At 33.4% G+C, this 12103-nt stretch overlaps 5 protein-coding genes across 6 annotated transcripts; 1 reads left to right on the forward strand and 4 right to left on the reverse strand.

The window, feature by feature from the left end:
* Window positions 1-2: 2 nt before the first annotated feature.
* On the reverse strand, window positions 3-1386 carry LOC143217038 (transmembrane protein 138). The gene is made up of 4 exons (XM_076440734.1): window positions 756-1386; window positions 604-676; window positions 333-507; window positions 3-262 (listed from the first exon to the last, which is right to left on the reverse strand). Exons 1-4 carry the CDS (start codon window positions 887-889, stop codon window positions 156-158), a joined length of 489 nt encoding a protein of 162 aa, XP_076296849.1. The 5' UTR covers window positions 890-1386; the 3' UTR covers window positions 3-155.
* LOC143217026 (XK-related protein 6) lies at window positions 1261-5433 on the forward strand. The gene is made up of 4 exons (XM_076440711.1): window positions 1261-1860; window positions 1935-2256; window positions 3254-3409; window positions 3471-5433. Exons 1-4 carry the CDS (start codon window positions 1555-1557, stop codon window positions 3953-3955), a joined length of 1269 nt encoding a protein of 422 aa, XP_076296826.1. The 5' UTR covers window positions 1261-1554; the 3' UTR covers window positions 3956-5433.
* A 519-nt stretch (window positions 5434-5952) lies between these two features.
* Window positions 5953-6671, reverse strand: Robl (dynein light chain roadblock). Its single transcript, XM_076440741.1, has 3 exons — window positions 6465-6671; window positions 6317-6395; window positions 5953-6236 (listed from the first exon to the last, which is right to left on the reverse strand). The coding sequence occupies exons 1-3, from the start codon at window positions 6465-6467 to the stop codon at window positions 6025-6027; spliced, it is 294 nt and encodes a 97-aa protein (XP_076296856.1). The 5' UTR covers window positions 6468-6671; the 3' UTR covers window positions 5953-6024.
* Window positions 6672-7474: 803 nt separating this feature from the next.
* Naxe (NAD(P)HX epimerase) lies at window positions 7475-9007 on the reverse strand. Of its 2 annotated transcripts, none has more exons than XM_076440724.1 (2): window positions 7809-9007; window positions 7475-7746 (listed from the first exon to the last, which is right to left on the reverse strand). In XM_076440724.1, exon 1 carries the CDS (start codon window positions 8637-8639, stop codon window positions 7842-7844), a length of 798 nt encoding a protein of 265 aa, XP_076296839.1. In that variant the 5' UTR covers window positions 8640-9007; the 3' UTR covers window positions 7475-7746; window positions 7809-7841. The 2 variants fall into 2 exon arrangements, with proteins under 2 accessions (XP_076296839.1, XP_076296840.1); XM_076440725.1 differs by having other exon boundaries at window positions 7475-8595; window positions 8688-9001.
* Window positions 9008-9154: 147 nt separating this feature from the next.
* Window positions 9155-11946, reverse strand: LOC143217029 (BRISC and BRCA1-A complex member 2). Its single transcript, XM_076440715.1, has 4 exons — window positions 11392-11946; window positions 10902-11203; window positions 10050-10424; window positions 9155-9978 (listed from the first exon to the last, which is right to left on the reverse strand). The coding sequence occupies exons 1-4, from the start codon at window positions 11477-11479 to the stop codon at window positions 9610-9612; spliced, it is 1134 nt and encodes a 377-aa protein (XP_076296830.1). The 5' UTR covers window positions 11480-11946; the 3' UTR covers window positions 9155-9609.
* Between the last annotated feature and the right edge of the window lie 157 nt (window positions 11947-12103).

A 12103-nucleotide genomic window follows, 5' to 3' on the forward strand; every position in this document is an offset into this window, starting at 1 on the left:
CGAGTTGAATCGTTTTTGGATTATTTTCAATACAAAGATTCCATATTACCCGATAAAGAAATCGATTCGAAGAAAAATCGTTCAATATAATATGTGCGTTTCAATGGTTTGTATTCTTATCACTTACAATACAGAGTTTAATTACAGAAGTTGATTTATGTAAGACTGAATTGGTTTTCCATCCATAGGAAAGTCTCGTAGAATCTTGGATCTGCTATTCTGAGAGATGCTCTTTTATAAAAATAGTAATACAAAACTGCAACTTTAACATTTGAACCTGTTAGCGAGTTGGAATATTGCAAACATAGTGTTTTAATCACTAAATTAATTACCTCCTCTGTGCAACGAATATAGAATGTGGAAATTTTTAGTCCAATGATACGAGAAAGATGACGACCAATGCATTTTAATATCCCACGTGTGAAGACAAATGCTCAATATCATATATGTGATACACAATATCAACGTTACACGAAATTTCGTGTACAGCAACTGTATTAATCCTACCTGTACGAAACATTGTATTAATCATTTTTAGAGAGACACGTTGTATTAAAAGATCGAACATCTAATACTCGTTGTAACCTTTTATTAACGAATTACCTGGAAGATGTAAGTGGAAAAGAAATTGACCAACAGAATCGTCAGTGTCACAACGAGACAGAAGTCTTGAACGCTTAAAAAAAGAAGCAAGAAAAACGGTAAAAATCTGATCGAAATTCATGAGCAAAATAAGATGGACAACAAATACCTACACATAAAGAATTAGCAAAGTAGTTGGATTCTGTCGAGAGAAGCCGGCGAACGAATTTACGGAAATGTCGAAAAACAATATCAAATACTGTACAACTACAGTCATCAAGTATTTTTTTGTATTTAATGTACTCATTTATCAAGAGAAACAGACTTGAACGATATGTTACGATTTCGTTATGCATATCCTTGTTTGTAATGTGTACTGTAAACGTTGCTATGGCGACGAGAAGACATATTATGTGTGAGCACTTGACGGATACACATGTTTATACAATATATATGTTGTATGATGTCTTATTCTGTAATTATAATATCTTGATAATACCCATTCATTTTGATAGCTACATGCTCTTTTCCCATTGACTAGCCACTTCTGTTTATATTTTCATTCGGAGCACACACACAGTGACGTCACTATTATCTATGGCTATGGCGTCAATGATCTTAGTAGGCTGTGCTATCTGGCGTCTGATGGCGTCACGCGTCACTCTGTGATTGTGATACAAATTTAACAACACGTAATCAACAGCTGATAGGTTGTGTGCTATTCACGTGCTAAAATACGAGAAACCGTGTTACCGTATGTTAATTCGAATACACGAGGATATTTTCGGAATCGTAGACGATCATGAAGACACGCGAATAAATATTCAATAGTATGAAAGTTTCAAGCAAACGTCGAGGTTATCAACGTGAATTTGACAAGTGGACGATGGAAGTGACCCGTATAAACATTGACTCTTGACGTTTAGTTTTCGTATACCTACAAGCGTTTAATTAAAAAAGAAAAATACCACAATGGATATTGGAAATAATAAACGTGTACATACGCAACAATTAATTGCTATGTTTCCTATATTGGAACTAGACGACGACAACGTAGATTTTCCTCTAAAAAATCCGAGGATAACTTGGTTGGATATCGTTTTTCTCGTGTCCTCGATTCTTATGCATATCGTGGATATGGGATTCGACATAAACCTGGTTGTACGATATCTATTGGCTGGGAAAATGACGTATTTTATATGGACAACTACTTTTATCTTTGTACCTTCATTTATCAACGTAATAATCAGTAGAAGAATGCAATACCAAGATGACCAGGTATAGCACATTATGCAGTATAATTCTTTAACTTTCCATGTCGATCGTGCTCAAATTATTATTGTTCTTTCCAGATGAATTCTGCCCCAAACCAAACCGAATCAAAGTGCATACATTCCATGTTAACAAGAAAGCTTTACTGTATCATAGTTGTTGCGTTTCAATTAGCACCGGTGCTTCGTTACTACAGGATATTGATATACGCTCTGAAAGCGTATAAATTTCAGAAACAGGGGAACAGAAATGCTCAGAGGAGATATTATGTAAAAATGCTCAAAGAAGATCAGGATGTTGCTCTCCTGAGAGTATTCGAGTGCTTTCTGGAGGCGGCTCCTCAACAAGTTTTGCAAATCACTATACTATTGAAGGACTACCACAACAAGATCAACCTAGAATGTATATATTTTGGAAAGATCTACGTATAAAGCAGTGGTTTCCAACCTTGGAGGCACCAAAACTTTTTAATAAAGAATTAATTTTCATACCATAATATCTACAAATAAATAAAACGTAACAGTCTTTGAAACGTGTCTATATTATTATTGATAATATTATTATTAAAGGTTGGAAACCGCTGGTATAAAGTATACAGTGGCCAAAATTTCTATAAAGTCATCTTCTTTTTCATAGATATTTTAAAAATATCACCATTTTTGTTGATTTATTGTATCTGGTCTTGTGCCTTGTAGACACTCGGATAGAGGGACTGCGTACTCTAGACCGCTATGTTTACTATTTACATTTGTTTTAATTTTTTTCTGTGTGGTTGCAGAACACAAGTACGAAGTTTCTATAAAGTCACTTAGTGTTTCACTGTATTCTGAGCAGAGAACTACAGAAAACTGCGAATATTCTAAAAGTATTAGTTTTAGAACTCACAGAAATCCTGTTATAATTTGATTCACGTGTATGAGAATGCAGAGAGGAAAAGTACTAACAAGTGAAGAAAAAGCATCAATCGATGCTTATAAAGATATGGGCTGCTCTAATCGCGCAATTGCTAAGAAAACTAATGGGTCATATACTGTGATTAATAATTATATCAATTTACGTGAAAATTGCGGAAAAAATCATCTTAAAGGTAGTAATAAAAAATAGTCAAAGAGACAACATTCAATATTAATGAGGTCTGCAGCTAAGGAAAGGAAAGATGCAGCACAATTTCGAGCTGAATTGGAGCTCCCAGTAACAACAAGACGTGTGCAACAACTTTTAAATTCTTCTGGACAAAAATACAACGTAAACCAGGCCTTAAAGAAGTACATAAACCGGCCCGTATTGAATTCGCACGGGCACAAAACACAGTGACTTTATAGAAATTTCGGCCACTGTAGTTACAGTTTTCGATGCGACCTGTGTGCAAAACTAAAATTTCTGTTTTTATACTTTATAGTCATTCACCAAGTAGCTACCATCCTTAGCTCGCTTGCAAGCATGGGTTGGGCCATGGCTAGTTATCACCGTAGTATTAGATTAGTCCAACAAGATAAGCTGAATATCGGAATCATGGGAACTGTTCTGCAATTTCTATGGCACTTTTGCACAACAGGTATTTGAATGACCATCGTATAAGAAAATTGAAAACTCTTATTGATAATGAAATGTTTCAGTTTCAAGGATATTGTCGCTAAGCGTTGTCGCGAGCATTTGGCCGATACATACAGCAGTTGCTAGCATTTTACATTGGATAAGTATGAGCTGTTGGATCATTGTAGACTCCCGTGGTATATTGGAGTTTTGTAGAAACTATAATCGAGCGCCGCATTGTCCTCCAAGCTTGAAAGAGCGCGTCTACTCGATATTATTATCTCTTGTAATTGGCGTTGTTCAGGTGTTTATATATTTAAATGCGGTAGACGGCAGCACATTCATCAAGCATGTATTCTTTTATACGATCTGCTTTTTTGAAAATATATCAGCCACTGTTCTTTGGATATACGCTTCATCGGATGAAGTTAAACAAGCCTGGTACTTCAACGTACTCATTGTTTTCTGTATTATACCGTTCTTAATCGGTATAACGGCCATGATAGTTTATTATTGCGTTTTTCATCCGTCCATTAAACGTCTAAATCCTGCAAATACGTCATTGTAATCCGATACCGATCCACTCGCTCGGTAGTACGGTCTCATTTTCTTGAGAAAACATGTAAAAAATATTTCGGTTATCTACTGTTTCCATATTTTGTACAGAACTGTTTCCACTTCCAAAGAGCATTTCATATATTTACATCTCGTGATATTATGATCGAATTATGTTCTTGCCTGTCGATTCACGATTGATGTGCGACAAATCAAACATTATTTTTTTACGATGCGAGTCAGTAGAATATATACATATATATATTATTCGTTTTAGAATACTATATCGCGAAAAATCTATCGATCAATATTTATATTCCTAATGTATGTCTTTATTCGACGCGATGATCTTCTTCTAAACACTGCCACGTTTAACGAGTCTGATGGAATTACCTGATTAGGGAGTATTATAGTTTTTATTACAGACCTGGGCCTGGGGACACTATTCCCGCTACTTTTGTATAGTTTGTACTTTTCTACAGTTGCCTCTGGAACACAGGACACACAGCCTGTTACATGTAGACAGCGGATTTTATGCATTTATGGCAAAAATGAGTAGGTGTAATTTAAAACAGCTAAAACATTAGAAGAATTTAAAAGTACTGTTATGTTATTTTCAACCTGTTAAATATATTGAGAAAGGAAATGAATTTGTATGAACTCCAGTTTGTTGCAATTTCGGTGGAAAATTTTTATTTTGTGTAAAGATCCGCTGTCTAGTTATATGTATAGTGTCAGAGAGGATATTATGAGAGAGCTCACGCCCGAGGTTTATCTGCCTCCACTATTGTCGATATAGATAGAGATAGATCATACCCACGTTTAACATGGAACAGAATCTATACCCATCTTCAGCATGAAGTAATCTGCATGCTCTGATAGTGTATAGCAGTGTATAGGTTCCTAGTTCCCTCCACCCTTTTCCGACAGTCCATGGATGCAAGGTGGGCAAGACCTTGGGTGAGAAGAGCCACCAGTTGCCCAGGCCTGGTTTATAAGATTGTTACTGTGCTTTCTAAATATTATATTACTTATATTAGTGTACATGAAGATCACAGTTGTATAAGTATCGAACAACGAACAAACAATTGTAACAATATTAACCCTTTGCACTCGAAGCAATTTGAATTCCGAAATCAAGACATATCTTTCAATCTAGAATATTTCTATTCTGTGTAATCTTTTTTACACTGTTTTCTGATATATTTGGATTTTTAGAGATTTAGTAATTTAAAAACTGTCTCAAATAATGATATGACAATTTTGACTGGCACCCCAGAGTCACCATTCGAGTGCAAAGGGTTAACGAAATATTGTAAAGAACTTGATCGTCGAAATTTTGTATGCTTTTATGTACTATTTTAATAAACGATACTCTCTTCAATACGTTTGTGTGCACCGATTTCATTATGAATATACTTTTTGTCGTAGCTGTATGATAATTTGGTAGAATTGACAGCTAAAAATATCTTTTAAATAAATACGAGACTACGACAAATTTTCTTGTCATAAGAATTTATTGAGACAAGAAATATTGCAAGTTCTTTCAGCTTGATCGTCGAAATTTTGTATGTTTTCGTATACTATTTTAATAAACGATGTCTCCATTACGTTTGTGTGCACCGATTTCATTATGAATATACTTTTTGTCGTAGTTGTATGATAATTTGGTAGAATCATGTAAATATCTAAATCATATAAATAGAATCATAAAATAAAAATATCTTTTAAATAAATACAAGACTACGATAAATTTTCTTGTCGTAAAAATTTATTGAGACAAGAAAACGAAGTATTAATCATATAATACACACAAACAAGATATACCGACTCTGTTAAATAAAAATTTAGTTAAATAACAATTTCTTTCAATGAATGCACAGCAGATAGATAGATTTGATTATCGTGTAGCGTATATAAAGCACATTCTCGAAGGCCATTTCAGGAATAGAAATCAAGCGTTCTTTCGCTTGAATGGTAATGCAAACGAATTTAAACTAAAATGGAATGTGCTGTATAAAATAATTTATCAACATATAACAATGCACATATTTTGGTATTGGTTAGCTCTTTTTGCGAACGTCAATCCACCGGATTTTGTATTACTATAAGTATAAACTCTTTATCCGGCGCAACCATTATTTCGTGTTTCTTACTACGAATACGTAGGAACGTTAGATCGTTCGTTGGATCTAGATCTCTTACTACGGATCGTGCTTTGTCCGATAGTTGACTTATCAAACCTGCGTACTGTACTGTTGTAGTATTATCCAATGTTGACTTGATTGGAATACCTGAATATTTTGAGAACATTTGACACATTAAATCCTGTCCAATGATGTAGTATCAATTGTTGACATAAGAGTGTACGTACCTTCCGCGTTGACGACAATCGTTCCAACAACTCCTTTATGCGATTGAATACGTTTCATAGTTTCCTCCACCTCTTGTGCCTGAAAGAAACAACATATATTAGCACGATATAGTTTGAAAATGCGGTACACGGTATGTTGCTGACGTACCATTTTTCGAAGTTAATATTCTATATTCAGTACAACGTATTCATTAAATAAAGCGTTTGTAATTAGTACTCCTTACGCGTTTACTAAGGACAGATCGTTACTTGGATTCTACCGCCTACTAAACATTCATAGATTCGTAATTCGTATTCGTATCATATGTATGTGTCAGTATGTGTTCATATAAATAACATCAAAGGAGGAATGAACAAATAGATACGGTTGTGAAGTTTTAAAGTGCCATCTAGATACGTAGAGATGACACTATGGCGGGAGAATTCAATTGCGTAATTCCTTCCTCCATTGAAATATCAATAACACTGTATAACTTTGTTTAACAATTACTGTTGGGTACTGATTCTTATAGTGTTTGTCATTCTAAAATCAAATCCGAAAGTAAAATTGCTCTATCCCGCAACGTTTCCGAAAAACATTGATTTTTGTAAAAATTCATGATTTTGATAAAAAATGAAGTGTTACGCGAAAACTAAACACGCGAGACGGTTCAAGTTTGAATGAAAAGATAGAGGGGACTTTCCTCTATATATCCATATAGTCAATTATATTTTTAGTATTTCCCTCGCAGTAATTACACCGTTCACTGCCGTTCACGTGTGTCTATATAAATGAATAAACGATTCATTTTTAATCAAAAGGGTGAATTTGGAGTGCAAAACCTAGTAGAGTCCCTCCTATCCAATCTTTTGTCTCAAACCTGAATTACATATATCTCGCATGTTTACAAAAATCAATGTTTTTCGAAAACGTTGCGTGATAGATCAATTTTACTTTCGGATTTGGTTGAACACGAAAAAAGTTTAATTTTGTTGGACTGCAATTCATAAAAACATAAGAGACAAGTGATCAATTTTAAACGATCAAGGCAACTTATTTATATTTAAAAAAATTATTATTATGTATTGGATGTTACTGCATAATTACACATATATATATATATATATATATAAATACGTATATTTATGTGCGTGTATGTGTAACAAAAAGTATACAGATTTTGCTGAAACCATCTCATGTATTTGATATTACAAGAAATTCGTAAAAATATTGTTTACAACAGGATAAGATAGTAGGTTGTAAGATTTATTTGATCAGAGCTTATTGTTCGTGCAAGGGAACAATTAAATCGGTTCCTTGATAATGATATTTCCCTTGAAATGCTTGAGCACACATTTTCAGTGCTGTCAATGATACCAGCATTTCTGGTTTTATTCCACCATTCGCAGGTGGTCCATTTTCAACGTCCCAACCCAATGGTATATCTATTCTGCAAATGGGAACGTTTGTATTTTCCAATAAACGAACAATTGGAGCAAACGATTCTCTTACAGTAGGTTTAAAACTAAATCCAAACAGAGCATCTTATTGTTCGTGCAAGGGAACAATTAAATCGGTTCCTTGGTATTCTGGTAAATTAAGATTGTACTCTTTTTCCAAGTTTTTAGGCACAAACCGGCCACCTAGATAATGATATTTCCCTTGAAATGCTTGAGCACACATCTTCGGTGCTGTCAATGATACCAGTATTTCTGGTTTTATTCCACCACTCGCAGGTGGTCCATTTTCAACGTCCCAACCCGATGGTATATCTATACTGCAGATGGGAATGGTCGTATTTTCCAATAAACGAACAATTGGAGCAAACGATTCTCTTACAGGAGGTTTAAAACTAAATCCAAACAGAGCATCTACTATAAGGCCAAATTGGGGTAAACGTGTCCGTACAAAATCTTCCAAGTCATTCTCCACTAAGGGAATATCATTTTTGATGCACTGATGCAACAAATTCTGATACAACGAATTGTTTGTTCGTTTAGGATAATAAACTTCTGGATCATATCCGAATTGTTTCAAATGTCGAGCACAAACAAGTCCATCACCACCATTGTTTCCTGGTCCACAACAGACCAGAACCTTCTGCTCAGAATTTTTCAATGATGGATGACTATGAACAATAGCAAATGCACAACTCTGGCCAGCAAGCTCCATTAATTGATCTACGCTGAACTTATATTTCTCAAATAAATCCTTGTCTATGTTGATGCTTTCCTGTTGGTTCAAGTACTTAACCATGGTCGTGTAAAAGATTCTCCCAAAATCGGACACAAACGAATTGCTGCATAAAATGGGCTTTATGTAACTTTTAATGCACGATGTCATTTATCAATTTTGACTATTTAAATAGCAACGTATTGTTGGAAAACTAACATTATAACCTCTTACGATTCGTTGTCTTTTCGTTTTAGCAGACGCAAATGTTATCGGCCGATAAAAGTGTTTCGTATAATAGAATGAATTTTGACAACTTTTACGAAAATTACGTGTGTTTTAATCAATTTTCAATATTCTCGAACAATGTTTTCTAAATATATGTATACATATAGAATAGTCTTGATAGTTTGAACTTTGTATCCATAGGTTGCCGATAATCGCATTGTTTAAACTCTAAACTCTAAATAAACTATCAGTCACGTCACTGGATACGTTTGTTTCGTTTTTTTCTAACTTTACTGTTTTATGCGAGAAACATTTTTTTATGTAACTGGAGTATTACTTATATAGTATTGTACGTGTCATCAATTTCACGTAAAATTTTATTGAAAATATTATAATTTAATTGTAACCACTAAATATTATAAAAATAATACTATGTACGCATTCATATATGTATCACATTTCTTATAATGGATGTTGACAACTTTTACGAAAATTACGCGTGTTTTAATTAATTTTCAATATTTTCCAAAAGATGATGAAACCATCAGTCACTGGATACGTTATTTCTATTACTGTTTTATGCGAGAAACATTTTTTTACGTATATAATTGCAGTATTATTTAGTATTGTATGTGTCATATCAATTCCACGTAAAATTTTATTGAAAATATTATAATTTAATTGTAATCACTATTATAAAAATAATACTACGCACATTTATATGTATATGTATCACATTTCTTAGGATTATAAAAAAGAATATATGTAATGTTATTAATTAATTTTTACAAGAACGTGTAGTTAAATAATGAATACGAATAATAGCGTATCTTATTCAATAAAATAGTTAATTGTAGTAAACTATAAATGTGTTAACAAAAAGAACGCGAGTATATTTTATTTAAATGAAATCTTACGAACATGTTTGGATAGACTTTAGTTTGAATTTATCAATGTTTGTATTAATGGATTTAAATATTTCATCTATCATGTCCACTGGAAACCATTTAGGGGAATATTTAAAATTCTCTAAATTTTCATGGTACGACTGTCGGTCGACGGTCATATGGTATGGCGACTTTAAAGTTATTGTAGGTTTAATCGAAGGAAAATTAGGTGATAGCGTAATAATCACCACAGATGAGAAGTCTTTTTTAACGAATAAAAATGCTATATAATAATAGTCTTTGCTATCGTATTCGAGAACCGATTTTGCTTGTAACGCTAGTGCCGTCATCACAAACAGTTTTCTTTTCTGTCTACACTCGACCCTCGATCTTATCTGAAATGAAAATTTCTATATTATTAGAAATAACAGCATAAATAAAAAGTTATTATGTAAAGCTTGCATGCCTTTTCTTCTATGTTCTTTTTTATTTCCACTACATAATCGTTCAAAAGCTTGTCAGATAGATAATGCGGTAACTGATAGCTTTTATTAAGAACATATTCCAAATATTTAGAAAAATAAATTTGTGGCATTATCCGATTCCAATTTGGCCCATAAAATGTTACAAGAAGCATCGCCGTTTCGTTTTCTGGTCCATAAGTTTCATGTTCCTCATCAAGTTGGGGATTGATCGATAAACTTATTAGGAATCTAGCCTCTGTCGGTTTGGAACCAAACGGAAGTAATATCACTTCCACATCTTCTTGTGCTATTTCCGTTGAATTCATTAATACGCTGTACTCCATTTCGAACCTCTCTTGTTTCTGAAGTAATTCTATCTAAAATGAAAGATAAGATATTACATCTCGAATACAGCTTGTATATTCTATATTTAAGGAGGTAGACTCGTTTTTCCAGGATTGCAAGATGATTTAAGATTGCAGATGCGGAATGCGCCTTCTCATTTCTCGATAATGCAAAGATGGGGTTTTTCAGTAGTCAAAAGCGCTAAATAGAAGATCAATCTAGCGAGCAAGCTTCCCAAAGTGGCCTACTTTGGCGCTTTAGGAACATAATTTGCATTATTTGGCTGCATGTAGCTGTCGCAGCTATATGCTTCCGAATAATGCAAATTACATTTCAAAAATGCAAAAGTTTGAAAAGCTTGCTCGCTAGATTGAACAATTATCTGGCGCTTTCAACTACTGAAAACCCCATCTTTGCATTATTGAGAAATGAGAAGGCGTATCTCGTACCCTTGCAATCCTGGAAACGAGTCTATCCCCTTAAGGATTCATTATAATATCATAACAGACCTGATGCTGTCTATAACATGATAAAAGTTCCATAAGAACGTTTAGTAACGCATTTTCATTGTTAACATTCCATTTTGCGAGACTTGGAACTTTAGCACTTAAAGTATCAATATTCATGTCTATTAAGAAAGTATCATCGTTAAATATAAAGTCAGGGCCTAGCTCGGGGCGCTGTGAATCGAAAAGTACATCCCATGTTATCGTATGTCTAGCATATGGTATCAACAGCTTAAAACGATCTCCTTCAGCTTTATCGCAACTAGATGATGTAGATTCCACTTGGATTGTTCCACAACATATACCTTGTGAAGAAATTAAAGCACAATATTATTAAATTTGAAATGCATACACATTACTAGGCTGTGAACATTTATGCAAATATAGATTTTTTAAATAATTGATTCAGAAATGCGTATATTTAGAACTATTCGCAATCTGATGGCATACATCGTAATACATTTTCTATTTCTATCGAATAATATGAACTTACCGAGTTTGTTAGCTTCTAAAACACGCTTCAAAAGCGGCTCGATGTACGAGTCTATACGACTTAAATGTGTATATTGTTGGTTTAACATTTTAATTGTTCCGTCTTCTATGCAGGTTCGTAAACAATCGTAATAAACGCATCAACTTGATGTCGAAAATAATTGTTTCCAACCGCCGATAGTCTTTTGTAAAAAATGGTTTATATTATATATACATAGGTAATAATCTTTTAAATTTCAATACCAATCAAATGCGAACTGTTGTGTGTTATGTATGTTAATAATATTTTCTATCGACAATAAGATTTTAATTATTTACACTGACATCCATGTAAGGTAAATAATTTCTGTAACGAGGGTTCTTCTCGTTCTTCTCCTTACACTATAATGTTCAATGACACAAAAATTACGATAAAATATTTATTTTTCAATAATTTCATATTATCTATTGTTTAACCTAAATCGATACTGTGTTATTAATTAATGCAAATTTTTCCTCTGTACATATTCGGAATGAAACTAAAGAAAATCATGACGGAAAACAGCACTACTACCACCACCTAGCGGCGAAGTTGGTAATTCAAACAAAATTGTTGAAGAATTTTAAAAATTGAAGATGTCAATATATGATTTCTCCTCTATTGGTTTCTACTTCTTGCAATCGATGCAGACAATTTTTATTTTGATTGCAGATCTATATGCAAAATAAAAATG

This window comes from Lasioglossum baleicum, chromosome 16 (genome assembly GCF_051020765.1).
Source record: "Lasioglossum baleicum chromosome 16, iyLasBale1, whole genome shotgun sequence".
NCBI lineage: Eukaryota > Metazoa > Arthropoda > Insecta > Hymenoptera > Halictidae > Lasioglossum > Lasioglossum baleicum.